The sequence below is a fragment of the Phyllobates terribilis genome, unplaced genomic scaffold, assembly GCF_046119375.1.
Source record: "Phyllobates terribilis strain yellow unplaced genomic scaffold, ASM4611937v1 Scaffold_14__1_contigs__length_39327217, whole genome shotgun sequence".
NCBI classification, from domain to species: domain Eukaryota; kingdom Metazoa; phylum Chordata; class Amphibia; order Anura; family Dendrobatidae; genus Phyllobates; species Phyllobates terribilis.
In genome coordinates, this window is record NW_027362774.1 from 14704093 (window position 1) to 14728604 (window position 24512).

General features: G+C 46.9%; 2 protein-coding genes and 1 long non-coding RNA gene across 3 annotated transcripts in view; all 3 read right to left on the bottom strand.

Annotated features, from left to right (window-relative positions):
* Positions 1-6728, bottom strand: part of LOC141175918 (microtubule-associated serine/threonine-protein kinase 3-like) — a 40953-nt gene extending 34225 nt beyond the window's left edge. Inside the window, exons 1-3 of the mRNA XM_073659918.1 lie at positions 6707-6728; positions 6451-6543; positions 6085-6177 (exon numbers count right to left, since the gene is read on the bottom strand). Of these exons, the coding sequence (XP_073516019.1) occupies positions 6085-6177; positions 6451-6543; positions 6707-6728 (208 nt within the window). The remainder of the gene's footprint in view (positions 1-6084; positions 6178-6450; positions 6544-6706) is intronic.
* LOC141175700 (microtubule-associated serine/threonine-protein kinase 1-like) overlaps positions 1-9256 on the bottom strand; it is a 46546-nt gene extending 37290 nt beyond the window's left edge. Inside the window, exons 1-9 of the mRNA XM_073659624.1 lie at positions 9190-9256; positions 8882-9020; positions 8659-8791; positions 8303-8468; positions 8090-8188; positions 7713-7871; positions 7484-7572; positions 7292-7383; positions 6832-6905 (exon numbers count right to left, since the gene is read on the bottom strand). Coding sequence (XP_073515725.1) covers positions 6832-6905; positions 7292-7383; positions 7484-7572; positions 7713-7871; positions 8090-8188; positions 8303-8468; positions 8659-8791; positions 8882-9020; positions 9190-9256 — 1018 coding nt within the window. The remainder of the gene's footprint in view (positions 1-6831; positions 6906-7291; positions 7384-7483; positions 7573-7712; positions 7872-8089; positions 8189-8302; positions 8469-8658; positions 8792-8881; positions 9021-9189) is intronic.
* Positions 9257-11688: 2432 nt separating this feature from the next.
* LOC141175772 (uncharacterized) overlaps positions 11689-24512 on the bottom strand; it is a 44163-nt gene continuing 31339 nt past the window's right edge. The window contains exons 2-4 of the long non-coding RNA XR_012253058.1: positions 13667-13768; positions 12995-13080; positions 11689-11885 (exon numbers count right to left, since the gene is read on the bottom strand). This is a non-coding gene — a long non-coding RNA (uncharacterized lncRNA). The remainder of the gene's footprint in view (positions 11886-12994; positions 13081-13666; positions 13769-24512) is intronic.

Here is a 24512-nt window from a genome sequence, read left to right on the forward strand (position 1 = left end):
ACCGAGGAGGAGGAGAGCATTTTACAGGAAGGTGTTGTGATTGCTGCATTGGACTCCGTTTTGGAAGATGGGATTCTGAAAGTCCAGGAGGATGCCCCATGTAACACTCCCCATGGGAGGTTGTTTGTGCCTAGGAACTTTAGGAGAGATTTGTTTGTGGAGTGTCATGAGTCTTGGTTGGCAGGTCATCCAGGAATTTCGGAGACCAAGAGACTTGTAGGTCGCAGTTTTTGGTGGCCTGGGTGGCAGAAGGAAGTCATTAAGTGGGTGCGTCAATGTACTGTGTGTGCTAGATCTAAGTCTTCACATGCTCCTGCTGCGGGGTTGCTTTGCCCTCTGGAGGTTCCTAGTGCTCCTTAGACGCATCTTGCTATGGATTTTATTACTGACCTTCCTGCCTCTGAGGGTTTCACTGTTATCTGGGTGGTCGTGGACCATTTTAGCAAGATGTGTCACTTGGTTCCCTTCATCAAACTGCCCTGCGCCAGGACACTCGCTAAGGCTTTTGTTAAAGAAATTGTCAGACTCCATGGTGTTCCTACCGACATTGTTTCCGATAGGGGACCTCAGTTCGTGGCTCGTTTTTGGCGTGCCTTTTGTGACAGGTTGGGAGTCCATTTGTCATTTTCATCTGGTTATCATCCTGAGTCTAATGGACAGACAGAAAGAAAGAAACAGGATGTTGAACAGTTTTTGCGTTGTTTTGTGGCTGACAATCAAGAGGGGTGGTCTGAGTTTCTGCCACTGGCTGAATTTGCTCTTAACAACCATACATCCTCTTCTGCTGGGTGTTCTCCTTTTTTTTGTTGTACTGGGAGACATCCGTCATTTGGGTCATTCTCCAAATTGGTATCGGTTGTGCCGGAGGAGGAGAATTTTTCCAGTGATTTGGAGAGAGTTTGGACTGATGTACGTCGTAACCTTCAAGAGGCTAACAAAAAATCCAAGAGGTACTTTGACAGGAAAAGTCAAGAGGTTTTGTTTACTGTTGGTGACATGGTTTGGTTGTCCTCTAGGAATCTGCGGTTGAGGATTCCTTCTAAGAAATTGGGCCCGAAGTTTGTAGGTCCATTTAAGGTGCTTCAGGTAGTTAACCAATCTGCTGTTAGGTTGGAGGTTCCTACCTCCTGGAAGATTAATCCGGTGTTCCATGTTTCCTTATTGAAAAAAGCTGATAGGGACGCCACTGTCACAGTTCCTCCGATGGAGGAAGACGGTGAATATGAAATTTCTCGCATTCTTAATTCTAGATGGCATAGAGGGAGATTGCAGTATCTCGTCGCTTGGAAAGGTTTCGGTCCCGAGGATAACTCCTGGGTAAGGGCGGATGGTGTCTCTGCTCCTAGACTTGTCGGAGCGTTTCACAGGAGGTTTCTTGATAGACCTGGGCCTGGAGGATCCGGAGGATCCTCATAGAGGAGAGGGTACTGTTAGAACCCTCCTGTTAGTTTTTTCTATTTTGCTGGTCACATGACTTTTTGCCTATATAATCCAGCTCCGCCCTCCTGGCCTTGCTGGACTTCAGTGTTACTTTTACTCTTAAGCTAGCCAGGTGCCTTGTACCTTACTCTGTAGTTTGCTTGGTCTTTTGACCACTAGTACTTCTGTTTGTTTGTTTGTCTTTGCTCTGCTACAATTTCTGCTAGGAGGTGTCCAACTATATCCCAGTCCTTAGTTCTTGTAGGGACCCCTCCCTTATATCTATAGGTCTGCGTTCAGACTAGCCGAGGACTTAGGCGGGTCTGTTCACAAGGAACAGGTCCCCCGCTGCATCGTAGGGAATCAGCTTAGTCCTATTGTAGGGACAGTTTTCCTTTCTTTCCTTAGTGTTTGTAGCAGTTCATAACAATCAGGAAGCGTATACCCATGTCTGGGTGTGAAACGGTGCAAGGGAATACTCCTCCCAAGAAAAGACACTGGATTTGAGTTTGTTACGCTGCTATCATTCGGTGGTGTTGAGAAATCTTGCCCAATCAAGGCCTTGTTCCAGGCCTAGAGTCAGCCTGTCAGCATTTTCAGTTGACAGGCGGATGCGCTTATCAGTTATAATTCCACCAGCGGCACTAAAAACTCGCTCTGATAAAACGCTGGCGGCAAGGCAGGCCAGGACCTCCAAGGCATAGAGAGTCATTTCATTCCAAGTATCCAGCTTGGATACCAAATAATTATAAGGCACAGAGGAATCACGGAGGACGTTGGTACGGTCGGCAAGGTACTCCCTCATTATCTTCCCAAACTTTGCACTCCTTGTGAGAGTACCCCATGCCTCAGGGCCTGTACGATGGGAGGGGCTGAGAAAACTCTCCCAGAACTTTGACAGTGTTCCCCTGCCTCTGCTGAATTGAAGTTGTGTCTCTCTCGGCTGTACTCCTTGGTTGTCCAACGAAGTGTGCCCTCTGCCGCCACCATTTTCAGATGGGAATTTTCTTAATAGTCCCGCAACAAGGGCCTTCTGGTAGTGCCCCATTTTTGTAGACCTGTCTGCCTCAGGAATAAGAGATATAAAGTTCTCCTTGTAGCGTGGGTCTAGAAGTGTCACCAACCAGTAATGACTGTCACCCAAAATTTTGAGAACGCGAGGGTCATGGGAAAGGCAGCGTAACATAAACTCAGCCATGTGTGCCAGACTACTAACAGGCAAGACTTCCGTGTCCTCACCAAGAGGATGACTGACCATGCTCTCCTCCTCCTCCTCTGTGTCCTCTGGCCATCCATGCTGAACAGACGGTATGACAACTGTGCAGGTAGTACCATCTATAGTGCATGAAACTAGCTCCTGTCCTTTCTCCTCCTCCTCCTCTTCCTCATTATTACCCAATCCACGTTGGAATGAGATGAGGCTGGGCTGTGTGTAATCACCCTGTATGGTTCCTTGCTCCATCTCATCGTGTTCCGCCTGCAATGCATCCTCTTTGATTGTAAGCAGAGAGCGTTTCAGAAGACAGAGAAGCGGCATGGTGATGCTAATTATGGCGTCATTGCCGCTCACCATCTTGGTGGAGTCCTCAAAGTTTGGAGGATGGTACATATGTCTGACATACATGTCCACTCCTGAGGTCTTATGTGTGGAGTCTGAATTGAATACCGACGGCCTTGTTGATGCTGGTACCCAACAACTCCCCTCTTCTGCTCACAAATCCTTCCCAACATGTGCAGTGTAGAGTTCCAACGCGTGGGGACATCACACACCAGTCTGTGAGCCGGAAGCAGCAAACACTGCTGAAACACGGCAAAGGCGGTGGAAGCTGTAGGTGACTTTCTAAAATGGGTCTGAAAGACCCTGCATCTTGTTGTTCAGGGAACCTTGGAGGCACCAGAAGCTTCAAAAACCTGTCTGCTGCTATGACAAGGCTTTTTTGTCGCTGCTCTTTTAACCTGACGTAATTGCCTGTAAGTTCCCTTATCAGCACGCACACGTGTGTACTGTGAATCAGCTACATACTTCTTGATTGTGCGATGATCAGGATGAAGTGTCTTGGCAATGTTGATTGTAGTCATGCCTTGACCTAAACACTCCACAATTTGTTGCTTCTCAGCAGCCGACATATCCTTTTTCTTTCCCATTTTGGCAGAAAATGTAGGCTGCTTAATAATGTGGGACAGCCTTCTTAAGTAGTCTTGCCTTTCATTGGACACACCTACCAAACTAATTAGCACAGGTGTCTGCAATTGTTTACAGTGATATAAAGAGCCCTGACTCACATCACCATCAATGAGATTAACTGACAAATAAAAAAATTCTTACCTTATCACTCCTAAACACTTTTTGCATAATAATTTGGAACACAGTGTACATGTGCTTTTCCACAAAACACCAGTGGTTCACGTAGTGAATCTTACAGTTCTAACTTGCCAACCGTGGTCTGTATGGAGTTGTTCAATAAAGGGCCCAAAATTATGATAACATAGACGTGAGAGGTCTCTATGAATAGGAATTCCTAAGTATTTGATACCCTGTGAGGGCCAGGCAAAGGGAAAGTTGGACTGGATTGAATCCTGTATGGATTTGGGGAGGGAGACATCAAGGGCCTCAGACTTCGCTGCATTGATTTTAAAATTTGACCATGTAACAAAGTGATCTATTTAAGCCATAACAGCAGGGATGGATATATGTGATTGAGTGATATATACTAGGACATCATCAACAAATGCAGAGCACTTGTACTCGGTGCCTCCCACCTCAATCCACCTAATATTGGGGTTATGGCAAATTGATGAGAGCAGGTGCTCCGTCACTAGGATGTATAAGAGAGGGGACAGAGGACATCCCTGCCTTGTCCCATTGGTGATTATGAAAGGTGATGAAAATGTTCCATTTATCTTCAGCCTAGGTGACGTATTGCGATACAGGACCGTGATTTGAGCTATAAAAGGGTCCCCTAGACCCCTACCCCAAGCTTTTTAAGAGAATAATATATGGCGTGCCAGGAGACTCTATGGAATGCTTTCTCAGCATCCAACAAGTGTATCTAATTACAAATTTTTAACTGCATCTAGCCCAGGAAATACTTTGTGACTAGTAGCAGTGTCTGCCAGTCAGCGGATTATCCCAGCTGTAAAGCAAGCTACACCACCTGTAGTTTGGACACTTAATTTTTTCAAAGGAAATGGTTCATGCCCCCGGGACACTCAGTGAAGAGCATCGGGGAGGCACCCCAAGGCACAGGGGCTGGGACAGGCGGTAGGACGCCTTGCGGTGGACCTCCAAGCTCGATCCTTATAAAAGCTTTTTAACTGCAGCAGCTTTAGTGGACGCTACTGGAGCTGGAATTACCGCGGCTGCTGGCATGAGACTTGCCCTCCAATAGATCCTTGTAAAAGGATTTAAAGTGTATTCATTCAAATTAGAGAGACAATTTAAATTAAAAAGCTTAGACCTGCCTCCACCGCAGGGGGGCTCGCTCGACCCACCAGCGGACAGGCACCAGTATTGGGAGAGGGGGGCTGGCCTTCAGAGTCCACCGCGGCTCTGGCACAAACCCAGCGACACGGAGGTCGCACGGGCAGGAACGGACTGGCCGTGTCGGCTTCGCACTTTTTTGGTTTTACAAGGGCATGACATGCCTATATCTACTTTTACTCCTCAACCTCTTTTCTTTTCGCATGACTATATGTGCTTGTCACTTTTCCATGTGTTAGTTGTGTCTTCTGAGCAGTTTGTCAGCTTTTGGACACCTTTGAAGGTGTTTTCTATGTGTTTCTATGTGTTTTAGTTTGCCTGCCATTGGTTTTAACGGTGTTCGACGAACAGTTCGACGAACAGTTCGACGAACAGTTCGACGAACAGTTCGACGAACATACGGGTGTTCGATGAACCGAACCGAACTCGAACACTACGGGGGTGGCTCAACACTAGTTACAATTAATCAGTTACAATTAGTTAGTTACAATTAGTCAGTTACAATTAGTTGTGAGTTTAAGATGAAAAGGAATCAGAGCAATAGCAACAGCTTTTAGTTATTATGTTTTAATTGATAATAGGATACAAGGTTAAGGGATGAACAAAACCAGGAACATTATCAATGGACAAAATCATAGTCATGAAGACAGCCGAAGTCAGATACCGGGTGATCAGTAAAAGCCAAGTCAGGCGAGCAGCATGAATACCGCGGAGCCTGGTGACAGAGGCAAAACATGTCCGGGTAAAGATGTTCAAGTCAGAAGGCCACAGGAAGCTGGTGAAGGTCCTTCTATACAGGTCCAGCAGTGATGGTAGATCTGCTGGACTTCAGGGCGCTGGATGCCGAGGTTTCCCGTCTTTTAGATGATTCTGGGGGAACGGTGACAACATGGAAGTAAGCGAGCAGCCCTGGATAGTCCACGCCGGCAGTATGATATCAAGCGGCGGAAGATGGAACCTATGAGAAGAGATGTAACATCATTGTAAGTAAGGGGACTTCATATTAGAGGACACTACTGTGTTGTCACTGTGACAGGACGGTAGAGGAATCTTATCCACACTGAGGTGCGGGATCATTGTCAGCCATCATACATGTGACAATCCCACCACTGACAGATGACATCTGCTCCTCATGAATTATTCTCACTGACATCACACAACATGGAGCTGATTCTCACACTTACCTCGTCTCCTTCCCCTCTTTTCTTCAATTTCTGAGGTTTGTTGCTCTATACTCAGATTTATTGCAGATTTTATTTCCTCATTAGCTGGAATTTCTGATCAGAAAGTAAAAAAAAACAAAAAACACAGTAACAATATATCCTTTCGGAACTGCTTTGTATCTATAATGTAAGTGATGTGGCTCCATATTACATGATACTACTGTGCGGTCACAGTGGCCGGACGGCAGAGGAATCTCATCACACTGAGGTGCGGGATCATCGTTAGCCATCATACATGTGACAATCCAATCACTGACAGACGACATCTGCTCCACATGAATTATTCTCACTGACATCACACAATATGGAGCTGATTCTCACACTTACCTCGTCTCTTTTCCACCTTTTCTTTATTTTTTGAGGTTTGTTGCTCTATAAGTAAATATAGCAAAGATTTTCTTTTCTCGTGAGATGGAAATCCTGATCAGAAAATGTAAAAAAGTCAGTAACAATATATTCTTATAGGATCTACTTTGTATCTTTCCTGTGTATAGGAGAATTATTCTAGTCCTGTCGCCTATAGATCTGGTAATCTGGAAACACTGTACAAAATTAGGGAAATAGAGATGCAGTATGGGCCTACGGGCAACATCATTGGGATCCATGACACATGCAGAACATAGGAGACCAATAGAAGAAAAACCATGTGGAAATATTTGAGCCTTGAAGTAAACATTCTAATTGTTCGTGCTGTAGACATGTACATACCTGATAATGGGGACGAGGATGGCAAGCTGCTAATAGCATCGTCTCTATTACATACGGGAAAAGATCCCTTCTGCCTGTTTTGAAGAAGGTAAACGTGTAAAGAAGGGGTTGCCTCACTAGAATAACACCGATTATAAAAGACCTATTAGGATATGAGAGTCATAGTAGGCAAGGTTTCCTGCTCAAATCTACCTACTATAGAGCGAAGCAAAAATGAATTGCTAAGAATGGCATGTAGTAGTACTACATCTCTCCTACAGTGTGGGCAGCAGTAAAAAAGCAACACTGGCTGTACATATGGGCTATTATCACCTGCGGTTTCAGTAGCCAAAAGCACAATGACCACTAACCATGGGTTGATGGATGCTGCATTTGATATTATGGTACTTATGTAACATATTTGAGGTCGTCCACATGTATCAGCCTGGAGCTCCCACTAATGACCCTATAAACTACTAACATTTCTGAGATGTTTTCACTGGATGCTGGGGTACACTCTGGAGGGGACTTGGGATCCTCATCGTTGATCGTACTGGTAGCGGTGGTAGAGAGCTAAATGTGGACAAAAAGAAGATATGAAATACTTTTTTTATACTTTTAGAGGTCTTTTTTTTTTTTTTACATATTTTGCATTTATTGATCTCATACTTACTTTAGAAAACCATTCAGAAGATGATATAAAATTTTGGAAAGCAAGACACTCATGCTCTGAGACCAGATGTTTGATTATATCAGAGAAATCTACAAGACATAGATAATGAAGTATTATTAGAGGTTGTCAATATAACACAGTCACACTAATATTATTGGGAAACAATTGTCTCATATTATGGAAGACGAGACAAACACGTTTAGTCTAGATGACGTCTTTTTCTACTTACTGAAAGAGGAGCTTGAACTGATAGAGGAGCTTGTACTGTTAGAGGAGCTTGTGTCCATGTCTGACACAAGCTGAGAAACGTACTCTGTCTTCTGACTTCCAAGGTTGTCAAAGTTTAAGTCACTTAGGAATGGATGACCCTTGATCTCAAATGCTCCTGCTGGAAAATACAAAATAAAAGTGTTGCAGATATTGTCACAGACTGCTCCATATCTGAACAGTTTAACTTAATCTGAACTAATGACATAACTGAGCCACCCATGAGAGAAATAGACTGAAATAGAGAAATGGAGAACTAGAAATGGATGAGCTGATAGAGGAGTGCTGATACTCATGGACATGAGCGATATGTCCTAGTTGTATTAAGTAAATTGTTACCTGTCCCAAGTCTATGTGCAGGATTTTTTCTGAGCAGTTTGGTGATGAGATTCTGAGCAAGAAAGGGAGGAACGGGATAACGATCCCAAACTACGTCTCCTGTTATATAGAAAATTACAGAAAAAAAACTCTTTATTGGACTGTAAGATAAAGCAAAGGAAATAACTAAACCAATGTAACCAATCAAAGCAATGATTGGATTATTCTACTTACCAGAGACAACATTTTTATAAAGCTCAGTTCGGGAATCCCCATAAAATGGTACAAATCCCACAAGAAATTCATATAGTATGATCCCCATTGACCACCAGTCAATAGGTCTTCCATAGCCATTTTTCAGGATGACCTCTGGGGCTAGGTAACTTGGGGTGCCACAGGACTGTAAATCAACAAAAGAAAGAGATGAGATTGATGATAGCATTATTTTAACATGTTCTCGCCATGAAAACGTAATGACAGAAGATGAAATATCAGTGGAAAAGTTCTATAGAAATGAAGAATGTAGAGAAGAAGCAATAGTGTGATGAGATTTGTAAAGAACAAGCTGGGTTTCTGTAAGTGATGCTGACCTCATCGTCCAGGAACTCTCTGGTGATGTCCCCTGCTAATTGCTTGTAGATGTTGGTTTTTGGTATCATGACACCAACTTTTGAAATCCCAAAATCGGTAACTTTAATGTGTCCAGAAGATGTTATCAGGAGGCTGTGAACGAAAAGATGGTTTTAGTCTCACAGGCCATGTGATAATAAAGGATAATTTTCCTTCCCTTATTATACTAAAAAGGGCGCTTACTTGCTTGGCTTCAGGTCTCTGTGCACCACACCATAGCTGTGCAGGTATTCCACAGCAAGAACCGCTTCTGCAAAGTACAAGCGGGCCAAAGGGACAGGTAAAGGACCCCTGGTGTTTAGAAGGGTCCGACAGTCTCCACCTATAGAAAAAAAGGAAATATGACAGGTGAGGGGTTTATAAAGCAATTCACCATGATGTATAATAAGAAGTGAGCAGAGATATTGTTCAGGAGAGAATGTATACACATATAATGTCTAGTGCACGTAATATTAGTCTAAAGTGAGGGGAGCCAGGCCACAGCCCCCTACTCGATATGATGGCGCCCACAGTCCCTCCACTCAATATAATGTCCCCACTCAGTATGATGGCCCTCATAGCCCCTCACACAGAATTTGGACCCTAACACAGAATGGGGACCGCTACACAAAATAAGGACCTCCACAGCACACTACACAGAATTATTATGGCCCTTACCAACCCCACCATGGGCGTACCCACCGTGGGCCAGGGGGGGGCAGCTGCCCCCCCTTTAAAGCAGGCACACAAGCCGCACACCAGGGCCGGCGTCAGCACCCGGCGCACGCAGGCAAATGCCGTGGCCCTGAGCAGGCGGGGGGCCCCTCATCGTCAGCGCCCGCTCTCCCCCGCTTGCTCAGGGCCCCGGCACCCAGCACAATGCTTACCCCTCCCCGTGCCTCCGCAGCAGCTCCTGAATCCTCCCCGGCTGCTGCACTGTGACGTCTCAGGTCAGAGGGCGCGGTGACGTCTTTACACCGCGCTTTCTCCTGAGCAGTCACAGCGCAGAGTGGGATGAGGCCGGCGACGCTGGAGTCCAGAGCAGCGGCAGCAGGTGAGATGTGAGGTGAGTATTTGATTTTTTTTTTTATTATATGGAGGCCTGTGGCAATATAAGGGAGGGGGGTGAGGTGGGGGCCTGTGACATCCTGCATGGGGCATTATAAGGGGAGGGAGTGTGTGTGACATCCTGCATGGGGCATTATAAGGGGGGGTGACATCCTGCATGGGGCATTGTAAGGCGGGTGTGACATCCTGCATGGGGCATTATATGGGGGTGTGTGACATCCTGCATGGGGTATTATAAGGGAGGGGGGGTGTGACATCCTGCGTGGGTCATTATAAGGGAGGGGGGTGTGACATACTGCATGGGGCATTATAAGGAAGGGGGGTGTCATCCTGCATGGGGCATTATAAGGTGGGGTGACATCCTACATGGGGCATTATATGGGGGGGAACAGCCTGCATGGGGCATTATGTGGGGGGAACAGCCTGCATGGGGCATTATGTGGGGGAACAGCCTGCGTGGGGCATTATTTGGGGGGGAACAGCCTGCATGAGGCATTATGTGTGGGGAACAGCCTGCATGGAGCGTTATATGGGGGCCAGTATTCTGTATGGAGCGTTATATGGGGTCCAGTATTCTGTATGGAGCGTTATATGGGGGCCAGTATTCTGTATGGAGCGTTATATGGGGGCCAGTATCCTGCATGGAGCGTTATATGGGGGCCTGTATCCTGCATGGAGCGTTATATGGGGGCAAGTGTCCTGCATGGAGCATTATATGGGGGACAGTATCCTGTATGGAGTGTTATATGGGGGCCAGTATTCCGTATGGAGCCTTATATGGGGGCCAGTATCCTGCATGGAGGGTTGTATGGGGCCAGTATCCTGCCTGGAGCGTTATATGGGGGCCAGTATTCTGTATGGAGCGTTATATGGGGGCCAGCATCCTGTATGGAGCATTATATGGGAGCCAGTATTCTGTATAGAGCGTTATATGGGCGCCAGTATTCCGTATGGAGCGCTATATGGGGGCCAGTATCCTGTATGGAGCGTTATATAGGGGTCAGTATTCCGTATGGAGCATTTTATGGGGGCCAGTATACTATGTGGAGCGATTTACCGGTTTCTGAGCTATTGTGGAATTTACAATAGATATCGCTCATGTAATGTAAGAAGTGAAATCTTCAGCATTGTACTATATATATATATTTCTCTTCGGTATCTGTGACCATGGCTTGCCCCCCCCTAGTTTTGATCCTGGGTACGCCCATGAACCCCACCACTCAGTATTATGGCCCTCACCAGCTCTCCAATCAGTGTCATGGACCCCACCAGCTCCACCCACCACTATTATGGCCCCCACCAGCCCCACCACTCAGTATTATGCCCTCACCAGCCTTCCATCAGTATCATGGCCCACACTAGCCCCTAAATCAGTATCATGGCCCACACCAGCTCCCCAAATCAGTATGATTGGCTCCCTCCAGCCTCCCATACAGTATTATGGCCCCTAAAAATACTGACATTAAAAAAAACACTACTCAACTGGCCCTGTTCCCCCAGCATGCTGCTCTTGTCTGTGCAGTGGGAGTACTGAGACTCCACACTACTGGTTTGAGGCTGTGATGACTTTGTGGCTGCAGTGCACAGAATCACCAGCACAGGCTGAAGGGTGGATCAGGAGCTTTCGGCTCCCTGATCCACCATTCTATTCAACCGTATCCACACTCTGAGGATACGGATACCGCTGAAATTGTGATGACAGGCGGAGGGATGGGGCCCAGTACCAAGTGGCGCTGGGCCCCCTTAGACTCATGGGTCCCATAGCAGCCCTGCAGACAGATTAATAAATTATCAGGCATCTTGGTAAAATATAAGCTCTAGTAAATGCTCTGTGGGAATGTAACCAGCCACTTGGACAAATCTTAATACTATGAGCGGTGATAAGATGTCAGCAGACATGGGTTGAGTATAATACAATGTACGTGTCCTACCTCCTACATACTCCATGACCATACACAGGTGAGATCTAGTAGGGAAGGAGCAGAGCATGGAGACCACAAAGGGACAATCAGCGAATGTTAAGATGTCCCTCTCCTGAAAGGCCCATTCCACCTTTTTAGGAGTATTCAGTTTCCACTTGTCCATTTTCTTCATCGCAAAGACCTGGTGTGAGTCTTTATGGTTCGCTAAGTAGATGGACCTGGAGGGAAGGAGAATCCATGGGTTATAATGAATCTATTCAGATTCTTCTTGGGCAGATTCGCTATATTTCACCAACAGATACAATTCTATCCAAGTAAAATTAGTCTAAATTGAAATTCCTCCAATTGTCGTAGGAATAAGTTGATTATGCTTCTCCCGTACCCCAAGGCATCATAAATGGAGGGGAAGAAAGTAGTTAAATAATAATGGAACACATTCTACCCCCCTGTCCTAGGCTCTCACCTGTCCATCACTGCAGTCCTCCGTCCTCTGTGCCAGTCTTTGTTGTTCTGGCGCCCCCTTCTGGTGCTGAGGCCAGTGATTGGACTCACATGGTCATGGTAGAGGATGTGGGTGCAGAAGTCATTGACGTCAGTATCGTGTCAATCCTCACGTGACCGTGTGCAGCCAATTACTCTTATCAGCTCCATAATGGAGCCCCGAAAAAAACTAAGTGCAGCGAGGAGGAGGACAGGGAAGCTGTGGAGGAGGAGGCAGCACAAGAACAGATGAGGGGCTAGGACAGGGGAATGGAAGAGATTAGATTATTTTATCCCTTTCCTTAAGGGTTTGCGCCCATATTAAGTATTTACAGCAGGAATTTCTGCACCATATTTGCATCTCTTGACAGGAAAAATGCTGCTTTAAATCGCTGCGTTTTGACACTTTTTTACCTGCGTTTTTGAGCAGATTTCCCCCCCCTCATTATTATGTGTGAAATCTGCAGAGAAAATGCTGACAGAATTGCTATAAATCTGCTGCTAATCTACAAGGATAAATAGGCCTCGTGCACATGAGACTTCAGGAATGTCACTCACTTTGCTGGCATCAGGAAATGCCGCAGGTTTTGTGAAAAAATCTGAGCAGAAAAAAACACAATAAACATGCGACAAATCTGCAATGTGTGCACAGGCCCTTACAATCTGATCTGTTACAGATCAGTTTGCTCAACTGTGTATAACGGACCTGAATAGTGAGAAATAGATGTGAACAGTGATGTGCGCTCAGATCATGTCCCTATGATAACACTGCAGGGCAGAGCACAGAGGCTGAAGCTTTGTCATAGGGAACCCTGAGAAATGTGGATTATGCCAACAGAAATCTCACCCAGAAGCTCCGCTGCCGATCAGTTTGGATGTTTCGAAGTCGCTCATACGCGGCTTTCTCGCCGGGATCAATGATTCGATCACACTCTATAAAAAGATAAGAAATGATATTCAGATATAAAAGCTGCAGGAATAAAGTGTAACTTGTGATAACTTTTCTCAGAAACTTCTCTCACTTAGTTGGATTAAGATAAATTAAGATTGAAAAATCAAACGTTCAGTGTAAACTCTGACTTTTCTGCCCTGTGATACCCCAGAGCTGTGCTACCTGCATTCTTTATATCATGAGTACATCTTGCACTCCATGCACTACAGTATTGGGTGGACTTGCTTTACACTGCAGTTCCTCTCCACAAGAGCAGATTGCTGTAGAAGAGACTTGTGTGCATGACATTTCTGTAATATGGCCTATTATCTCAGCGGCAGCATTTACAAGCAGGAAGACTGTGATAATAGTGATAGACAGAAGCGGTAATCCAGACTTCCCAGCACTGAGCTGTGACTCCATCAGCAGAATACAGACTGTCCTCACAGGCGAGGGAGCAGCAGGGACTGGCGGCCATCCATCTGCCAGGAGGCCGGGAACATCTCCCACCAGATCTGATCTCTGACTGCTGATCTGGAGAAGGTCAGGAAACAAGGACGTGTGATAGAGAAGATGGCGGCTCCTTACCAGGCCTTCCGGGGAGCGGGCACGACCTTCCAGGACACACAGGACTTTTTCAGCGAGTCCTTTAATAAAAGACAAATCGCCATGTTGAAATCTTTTTTCAGCCTATAAAGAAGAAAAGAAACAAAAATGAAAATCCTGAGATGAGAGCGGTCAGAATAGAGGCGGCCATTGTATGTGCCATCTGCTCCTCTGTCTGCAGATACAATGACTCCATATCTGAGGACTCATCTTCTATAATATAACCAGGGATGTGTCCTTCTGTCCAAAGCCTCTATAGACCCCTGCGCAGTGCGGCCGGAGACAGAAAGACCCCTCCACATCCCAGACAGGGAGGAGGACTGTGCTGCTGGAGATGGCGGTATGCGTAGGCGCTGAGCACAGACCGCCATGTCCTGCGCCATAAGCACATACCGTCTGGCGCCAGCACCACATGCTGTCATCTCTGGAGAGGCCGGGGAGCAGCGTGGCGCCAGAATCAATGCCTGCGCAGAGCGCCATATTCAGCGCCACTTTATTAAAGACAAATCTGCAGACTGTATTGAATACATTGCACATTTGTCTTCAATAAAATGGCGCCAGATATCACATTATGCTGCAATCTTCCTCCGTCCTCTCCTGAGATCAGTGACTTTTATTTAAATAGTTAATATACGCCCCCCACACTTCACCACCATTTTAAGTGCAGGAAGTAAAATACTGATTCCTGCACCAAACTCTTCCTCCGGCCTCTCCGGACGTCAAAGTGTTTCTATATCCACACTTTTGGCTAAGTATATATGACGCGCCCCCTGGGCCAGTGTTGTTGGGGATACCCGGAGCCGGATCAGATGGGGGTTGTAGTCTCCGAGTGGCTGTGACCCGGTCCGTGCCCAGGGTGTCAAGCTCAGTGTGTGGCAGTCCTTACTGATGTTACTAAAGTTCTTTATGTCGACTACGCCACCCGTTGAATTGCGGTCAATACGGCCGCCGCTGCAGCAGGGTCCACTGAGGCTGGTGATGTGTATGCAGCTTAGGTAGTATAACCCCCAACGGGAGGGGTATAGCCTCAGGGGGTCAGTTGCAGAGGATGGGGGTTGTGGTGGTGCAGCGAGGATGAAAATGAGACTCAGAGTCGGGCTGTGCAGTTCAGGGTTTGTTTACTTACTGCAGTTGTTCTGGTCACTCCGGCCTTAAGTGACCACCCGAGCCGTGCTGCGTCCACCAGGTCCTGGACTCGGCCAACCCCCAGGTGATTCTGGAGCGTGGTCCTGAGCTCCCTTTCTGTCCTGTCCTCTTCTCTGGCCTTCCCCACCAGGGATCCACCTATGTCCGGCTCCCTCGGGCCTCTTGGTGGTAAACCCTTGTCTCGGGGTTCCCTGAACCTATTCCTGGTCTGCCTTCTGGGTGGATTTAGTGGGTGATCGTGGCAGATCCTGCCCACGACCTCCGGTTCCTGGCTAAGGTGTGCTGTAGCCTCTGCCAGCTTGGGATCCGGTACCCTGTTGCCAACTCTTCACCCTCTGGTCTAATTTGGGCTCTTGGAGTTCCTTCTTTCTCCCCCTCTGGATCTTTCTTTCTCCTCTCTCTCTCTGGGCCTTGGAGCTGCTCTTCTCCTCTGCTCTCTTCCTCTGCAAAGACTGATGTCTCACTGACTGACCCTGATCTAAGATGGTGCCCACCTTATATACTCCCTCTATGTGTGAGCTCAGGTGACCAGCACCCAATGAGCTCCTAGCTTTACCCAGGCTGCTCCCCCTATCTGCCCCTACACTACTGGGATGTTCCACCCCCCTCCCACTCCAGCCAAGGACAGACTCGGTCGTACCTGCACATTATTAAGTGGGAGTACCATTGGTCTGTCCTCCGGAAATGGGATGTGTGTAGTGCATGCAGCTGACTGAGCTCAGTTCCACACTCCATCCTTACCCGGGAGTGGAATACCACACCTCTGGCTTGAGGTGTAATACCCCTGTAGCAGCCGAATCCTCAGGGTGCTACATATACAGTACAGACCAAAAGTTTGGACACACCTTCTCATTTAAAGATTTTTCTGTATTTTCCTGGCTATGAAAATTGCACATTCACACTGAAGGCATCAAAACTATGAATTACCACATGTGGAATTATATACTTAACAAAAAAGTGTGAAAGAACTGAAAATATGTCTTATATTCTAGGTTCTTCACAGTAGCCACCTTTTGCTTTGATGACTGCTTTGCACACTCTTGGCATTCTCTTGATGAGCTTCAAGAGGTAGTCACCGGAAATGGTCTTCCAACAATCGTGAAGGAGTTCCCAGAGAGGCTATGTGGATTTCCTGCTGGACACGGGGAGGCTATGGGGGTCTTATACTGGACGTGCGGAGGCTATGGCGATCTCCTGCTGGATGTGTGGAGGCTATGGAGGTCTACTGCTGGACACAGGGAGGCAATGGGGGGGGTATGCGCATACCACTCTACTGGAGCCATTTTTTGAAGACCCTGTTTCTGTGAATTTGCATATATAGTGTCTTCAATAAAAAGGCACCAGATAGCGTGTTATGCACATGCGCTGACTCCGGCTCCATTTTATTAAAGTAATGTACTACAACGTCAACATAGCAGTGCGCATGTACCACACATCGCCATGTCCCCTATGGCGGGCGCATGCACACTATTATGTTGACGTTGTAGCACATTACTTCAATAAAATGGCGCTGGAGTCAGTGTACACCGCATACCGTGCTATCCAACGCCATTTTATTGAAGACACTGTATTGAAGACACTGTATATGTGAATTTGCAAACACAGTGTCTAAAAATAAATGGCGCCGGAAATGTACCAATAAAAATGCTTGCTACCCGGGCATAGATCAGGTTCAATAGCTAGTGTTTTATATTGGAGGAAAGAAAAACTTCTATCCCGCTATTATTATCTATTATTATGGAGAAGATTTGTGCGGAGCTTCCACCACTTACCTGCTGTAGCAATGTTCTGATGTTTTGAGGTAAATCCGTCATATACTCTGACGTTAGATGACCTTGGTAGTATTTGGTCAGGCAGTCATTTACTAGCTCCATCACCAGCCGGTGAGTGAAGCTGAGGACGCCATCAGGAGGTAGAAGCGCAGTGTCAGGGCGATTGTTGATAAGAATCCCCATTAGTGCTTCTACCTGAAGATTATCCAGAAGTAATTCAGCCATAGCGAAAAACTGCAAGTGCGATCAGTCACTATAGAATAGCGAGAAACTGCAAGTGCGCTCAATCACTATGAAGCCAAAAAAGGCACTTGTGACCCTGTGTACATTCTATAAGTAGTGGCTGTGAGCAGTGATGTCATAATGGCCGACCATCATCAGTGATGTCATCATGGAATCTTGTGATAGAATGTTAACGGTCGGCTCTGCACAAATAGATGCTGCCTAGCAATAGTGAAAGTGGAAACACCATAGAATGAATTGCATCTCCATGTTATTATGGCCATTCTATTTTTATTTATAGCTAGAACACAACCAGGATAAGGGTATCTTCACACTTTTGCATTTTTGCAGCATTTTTTCTACTCTAAAAGTGGTAGCAGGAAAAACACTGCGTACAATACTCGCGTTTTTGCAGTGTTTTTAATTGTTTTGTTTTCATTCATTTGAATGGGTGAAAAATGCTGCAAAACCCCTGAAAGAATTTACAAGCTGTAGATTTAAAAAGCGCAGGAAAAATGCAATGTGTGACTGAGAGTTTAGAAATCTCATTCTCTAAGCTGGTACTGTAAATTGCAAGAAAAAAAGAGGCTGAAAAAAACCCCCAACAACTGTGAACATACCTTAAAGATATACTCTGTCTTACTATTGGAAACATTGTATAAGCATATATGTATTTTCCTCATGTGTCGGGGGTGGGCAATTAACTTTGTGGCCACATGAGAAACTGTGACTGTTGTAGAGGGCGAAACAATGGGCTGAAATTAATTCTGCTCAATATTAATATTATCATTATTAACATATTAATTATAATTAGAGTAACAACTTTCAATTTCTAGACCGAGTATAATATATACAGTGGTGTGAAAGTGTATGCCCCTTCCTGATTTCTTAATCTTTTGCAAAACACAATTAAAATATATGACAAAGATAACACAAGTAACCACAAAATGGAGTTTTTAAATGAAGGTCTTTATTATTAAGGGTAAAATAAATCCATAACTACAGGGCCCTATGTGAAAAAGTGATTGCCTCTTGTGAAGAAACGGCAGCATAGGGACCCTGCAGAATCTCGCTGTTGCCGCTTCTTGTGATGGATCCACACCCTGTCACCCGCCTGACGTCACACTACACCAGACGGAGCACGTGATCTACCCATTGCACCAACGTGACTTTCCGCACCCCTCCTCAATGATGCGTAATATCAGATTGATACAGTACTACACAGTCACCCCCTGTCTACACGGGTACAGAGAGGCACCAGGGAGTGAGAAAAGGTGGTCCACTCAGTCACTGATGTGCCCCACACTCACTCACACCCCTGACAGGCTGAGAGGCTCTTTCATTACACTGCGAGATTCTGCGGGGACCCTCTGTGGCCATTTCTTCACATTGGTGGCAAGTGGTGTGGGATCAAGATAATAGTGTGTGTGAGTGTGGAACGCATACTCACAGACACAAAGGACAGCCAGTAGTAGCTTTTGCTGCTGGGGTCTTAAGTAGAGATGAGCGTTGTTCTACTCGAACTGTTCGCCAATCTCAAATTCGAGCTGTTTTGGGCGGTGTTCGAGCCGGTCGGCGAACACGAACAATTTGAGAAAAATTCGGCTGTTCGAGGTTATGTTCGATAACTGTTCGTGCACCAAAATCATAACTGGATTTTTTCTCAGTAATGATGAAAATTAATGTTAATACGCAGTTTGAGTGTACAGCGGGGCGGGGGGAGGGGCAGGGGATGGATCTCTGCAGGAACAATGAAGATCTCCATTTTTTTTTCTCTTTCCCGCATTTGCAGTGGGGAGGTGCAATCTGTCAGCCTATCAGCAGCGCACACACGGAGCGAAGTGCTTTTTTTCACACAAGCAAGGGCATGTGTGATTGGCAGTGTATGTCACATGTCCTTGCCCTATAAGACCAAGCCATTTTCCCCGTCGCCACCATTTTCTCACTGCTGCAGCTGCGTGTTAGACGGCACCGCTGTTGCTGTGTGCGCTATACCTTGTTAATTTCAAGCCAATTTTCGCACAAATCTACAGATAGCTTGGGAGTAGGGAATAGTTGTGATTGCAGTCCTTTTAAGGACTAGGTTACAGCATTTCCTACGACTTTTATCAGGGAGGTCTGTGCTCTTAAATAGATAGATTGTGGGAGTAAAGACTAATTGTAATTGGAGTCCTTTTCAGGACTAGGTTACATCAGTTCCTATCAGTTTTTGCCAGGCAGGTCTGTGCCAGTGCTGTGCAAGTTTTTTTCACAGCATTTGGCTGAATCTAGCAAAGCTAATCCTTTTTGGCCTATTGCAGAGTGTGTTAGTCAGTGGAGTAGCCTATCTGTGTTGCAAGATATACCACCTGTGTATAGAATACCAATTTTTTTACTGCACCTAGTGAAGTAAAATCTTTTGGGCATAGCATCATTCTATTAGTCCATCTATACTGACCTCCATCAGGTTGCAAACTGAATATAATTTTTTTCTGCATCTAGCTCTGAAAAAATATTTGGGCTTCTAGCGGTGTGTGGGACTTGGTCTATTAGTCCATCTATACTGACCTCCATCAGGTTGCAAATTAAAAATAATTTTTTTCTGCATCTAGCTCTGAAAAAATATTTGGGCTTCTAGCGGTGTGTGGGACTTGGTCTATTAGTCCATCTATACTGACCTCCATCAGGTTGCAAATTAAAAATAATTTTTTTCTGCATCTAGCTCTGAAAAAATATTTGGGCTTCTAGCAGTGTGTGGGACTTGGTCTATTAGTCCATCTATACTGACCTCCTGTCACGCTGTCTCTGTATACTGGAGGTAGGAGGCCTAAGCTGACCCTAAGCTGGGGCCCTGACTAATCCCTCAACCTGGAGGTACTGTTAAAGGTACAGAGGTCCAGGCCGCCAGCGTAACCCCTACCTCCTGAAGATCCCTGCACCTCAGTAATCTAGTCCTGAGAAGGACCCCGATCACAACCAAAGGGAACAAGAAATAATATGCCCAAACACAGTATTTAGACGAACGAGACAGTACAAGGGAAAAACCAAAACCACCTTGCATACAAACAACTTCTCAACTACAACAGAGGGAAAACCAACGGGAAAGGAGATAAATGATAAAGCGAGGAAAGGGAAAAAACACTTCCAAATACACTTATCTCAGCAACTCCAAACACCACGATCCGCTCTGTCAGTCTGAATGAAATGCTTTCACCGACACCTCCCAAACAGACCAGCAGGTATATGAAGGAGTCTAACTACAGAAGTATTGATTGCAGCTGGGCGAGGCTGGACCTCATCTAGCCCAGAGAGAGAGAGAGAATTAACTCCCTCACTGCCGAGAAACACAAAGCACCAACAAGTCAGCTGCGAGAAGTCAGGCTGTGTACTCGTGACGATCTTCGTGGCAACACACCCGTGACAGTACCCCCCCTTCTACGAGGGGCCTCCAGACCCTCAGGGCCAGGTTTATCCGGGTGAGTCGTGTGGAAGGCCCGAACTAATCGGTCAGCGTTAATATCCGACGCAGGAACCCACATCCTCTCCTCAGGACCATACCCCTTCCAATGAACCAGGTACTGAAGGGACCGGCGATTAAAGCGTGAATCAATGACCCTCGATACCTGGAACTCCAAGTTACCATTGACAACCACTGGAGGGGGAGGTAAAAGTGACGGTACCACCGGCGCCACATACCTCTTAAGTAATGATCTGTGAAACACGTTGTGAATTTTAAACGTAGGGGGGAGGTCAAGACGGAATGCCACCGGATTAATAATAGAACTGATTCTGTACGGCCCGATGAACCTGGGACCCAGTTTCCAGGAGGGAACCTTAAGTTTTATATTCCTGGTAGACAACCATACCCGATCGTTCACACTTAGGTCCGGACCAGACACTCTCCTCCTATCAGCCATACGTTTGTATCGGTTCCCCATAGTATTCAGACTCTTCAGCACCCCTCTCCATACTGAAGCGAGTGATGAGGAAAATCGTTCCTCCTCAGGAACCCCCGAAGAGCCCCCCCCACTGAAAGTACAAAACTGGGGGTGAAAACCATATGCCCCAAAAAACGGGGACTTACCAGTGGACTCGCTCCGCCTATTATTAAGAGCAAACTCTGCCAGAGGTAAGAAAGAAGCCCAGTCCTCCTGGTTCTCTGACACAAAACACCGGAGATATGTCTCCAAGCTCTGGTTCATTCGTTCCGTCTGACCATTGGTCTGAGGATGAAAAGCCGATGAGAATGACAACTGCATCCCCCGCCGTGCACAAAACGCCTTCCAGAACTTAGACACAAACTGAGACCCCCGATCAGACACCACCTCGGAGGGTACCCCGTGAAGCCTCACAATCTCCCCAATGAACACCTGCGCAAGAGTTTTAGCATTAGGGAGAGCCGGAAGAGCGATAAAATGTGCCATCTTGCTGAACCTGTCCACTACAACGAGTATGACCGTTTTACCCGAAGACGGAGGGAGGTCCGTAATAAAGTCCATAGACAGATGAGTCCAAGGACGCCCCGGGATCTTCAAAGGTAAGAGGGCCCCAGACGGACGGGTATGTGAGGTCTTAGAGCGCGCACAAACCCCACAGGACGCGACAAAAGTTACCACCTCCTTATGTAAGTTAGGCCACCAAAACCGACGCGAGAGGAGATCCACAGTTGCTTTACTCCCCGGGTGTCCTGCAAAAACTGAGTTATGGTGTGCCTCGATCACCTTCTGTCGCAACTGATCTGGAACAAACAGTCTCCCTGGAGGTCCAACAGGGGCGTCCCCCTGAGCCTCCAATACCTCCTCCTCCAGCTCAGAGCATACTGCCGAGACCACCACCCCCTCCTGAAGGATAGGAATCGGGTCGTCCGTATTCCCGGCCCCAGGGAAACTACGAGATAAGGCATCCGCCTTTACATTTTTTGACCCAGGACGATATGTAACGACAAAATTAAACCTGGTAAAAAACAATGACCACCTAGCTTGTCTGGGATTCAGACGTTTCGCGGACTCCAGATATAGCAGGTTCTTGTGATCGGTGATGACGGTGACCGGATGAACTGCCCCCTCCAAAAAATGGCGCCACTCCTCAAAAGCTAACTTAATGGCCAAGAGTTCCCTATTGCCGACATCGTAATTCCTCTCAGCGGACGACAATTTTTTAGAGAAAAAGGCGCACGGATGCCACTTACCAGGGGACGAACCCTGTGACAATACTGCTCCCACCCCTACCTCGGAAGCGTCTACCTCTACAATGAATGGCTGAGACGCATCAGGTTGAATGAGTATGGGCGCCGAGGCAAAACATTTTTTCAAAGAGGAGAATGCTTGACAAGCCTTGTCAGACCACCTGGAAAAATCCGTCCCCTTTTTAGTCATGTCAGTGAGAGGCTTAACCATGGACGAGAAATTACGAATGAACTTCCGGTAATAATTAGCAAACCCCAGGAAACGTTGTAGTGCCTTAAGATTCTCTGGCCGATCCCACTCAAGAACTGCCCGCACTTTCCCAGGGTCCATACGAAAACCGGACGCTGAAACCAGGAAGCCTAAAAACTGGAGTTCCTGTACGGCGAACACACACTTTTCCCACTTGGCATACAGTTTATTATCCCGCAAAATCTGTAACACCTGCCTAACGTGCTCCTGATGAGACACCAGATCCGGCGAGTAAATTAGGATATCATCCAGATATATGACAACAAACTGTCCCACCAAGCGGCGAAAAATATCATTAACAAAGTGTTGGAACACCGCCGGGGCATTAGTCAGACCGAATGGCATGACAAGGTTCTCATAATGCCCCTCCGGAGTGTTAAACGCCGTCTTCCACTCATCCCCCTCCTTCATCCTAATCAGATTGTACGCCCCCCTGAGATCCAACTTAGAGAACCATTTGGCGCCCACGATCTGATTAAAGAGATCGGGAATAAGTGGGAGCGGATACGGATCTCGGACCGTAATCCGATTAAGTTCACGGAAATCCAGGCAAGGGCGTAGGCCTCCATCTTTCTTCTTAACAAAGAAGAACCCCGCAGCCACCGGTGAAGATGAAGGTCTAATATGCCCCTTAGCCAGACTTTCTGAGATATAATCCTTCATGGCCTGCCTCTCAGGACCAGAAAGGTTATACAACCTAGCTTTAGGTAACTTGGCCTCAGGGAGCAGTTTTACAGAACAGTCATACACGCGATGAGGAGGTAGTTCCTGACACCCATTCTCCGAGAATACATCCTCAAAGTCCGCCAGAAATGGAGGTAAAACCCAAGGAGTAACCGCACCAATGACCGTGTTCATGCAGTTTTTATTACAGAATTTACTCCATTGGCTTATCTCCCTGGTTTGCCAATTAATAACCGGGTTATGCTTAGCTAACCAAGGAAGGCCCAACACAATAGGAGTGGGAAGACCCTCCAACACGTAGCAAGACAACAGTTCTTTATGTATTGCCCCCACTTGAAGTTTTACGTCATGCACAGCTTGCAAAAAACTTCCCTGCCCGAGAGGCCTGGCATCGATCGAGAATATGGGAATGGGTTTAGCCAACTCACTCAACCGCATACCTTGAACCCGGGCAAACCGAGCATCAACCAGATTAGCCCCGGCCCCACTATCCAGAAGAACAGATATCCTCTCAGTTCTCGTACCCACCACCACCTCCGCCGGTACGAGAAACTGAGACGAACCTAGGGACGAAATACCTACTCCCAGATTGCCGTCCACCACACAACCTGGGATCAACAGTTTTCCGACGACTCTTCACTCTGCAAGGGACGGGATGGACACCCCCCAATAAAATGTCCCTTTCTCCCGCAGAAGAAACACCTTCCTGCCTTATGGCGCACCACCGGTCCCCTCCCCCGAAATGATGTCCCTCCTAATTGCATAGGCTCCTCAGGACTGACCAGGGGAACCACCATATGAGGGGACCTTGTAGGAGGTGGAGTCATCACAGGGGGTAGAGTTATCCCGCACCTCTCCCGAAGCCGTCTGTCCACACGAATAGCAAGGGCCATAGCGGCTTCCAGAGACACGGGAGAGTCATACTGTGCCAACACATCCTGCAATTTGTCGGATAAACCATGACAAAACTGGCTCCTAAGAGCCGGGTCATTCCACTTAGTGTCCGTGGCCCACCTACGGAACTCCGAACAGAATTCCTCCGCCGGACGATCTCCCTGCTGGATCCTACGTAACTTAGACTCAGCAAGGGAGATCCGATCTGGGTCATCATATACGAGTCCCAGGGCAGCGAAAAACCTATCCACTGACTGGAGAGCCGGGGAACCCGGGGGAAGAGAGAACGCCCAAGATTGTGGGTCCCCTTGTAGGAGCGAGATGACAATTCCCACCCTTTGTTCTTCACTCCCCGATGACCGAGGCCGCAGCCGAAAGTACAATTTACATGCCTCCCGGAAAACAAAAAACTTGTCCCGCCCCCCAGTGAACCTATCAGGGAGAGCTACTTTAGGTTCTGGTCCGGCTTGCTCCTGAGGATGCCAAACCTTGGACCTAACGTCCGCCAGCTCCATGGACAAACTCTGCAATTGCCGAGCTAGACCGGCTACTGGATCCATGGTAGCTGGAGAAAAACTAAGCTGGTCGGTGAAAATGTCACGCTGTCTCTGTATACTGGAGGTAGGAGGCCTAAGCTGACCCTAAGCTGGGGCCCTGACTAATCCCTCAACCTGGAGGTACTGTTAAAGGTACAGA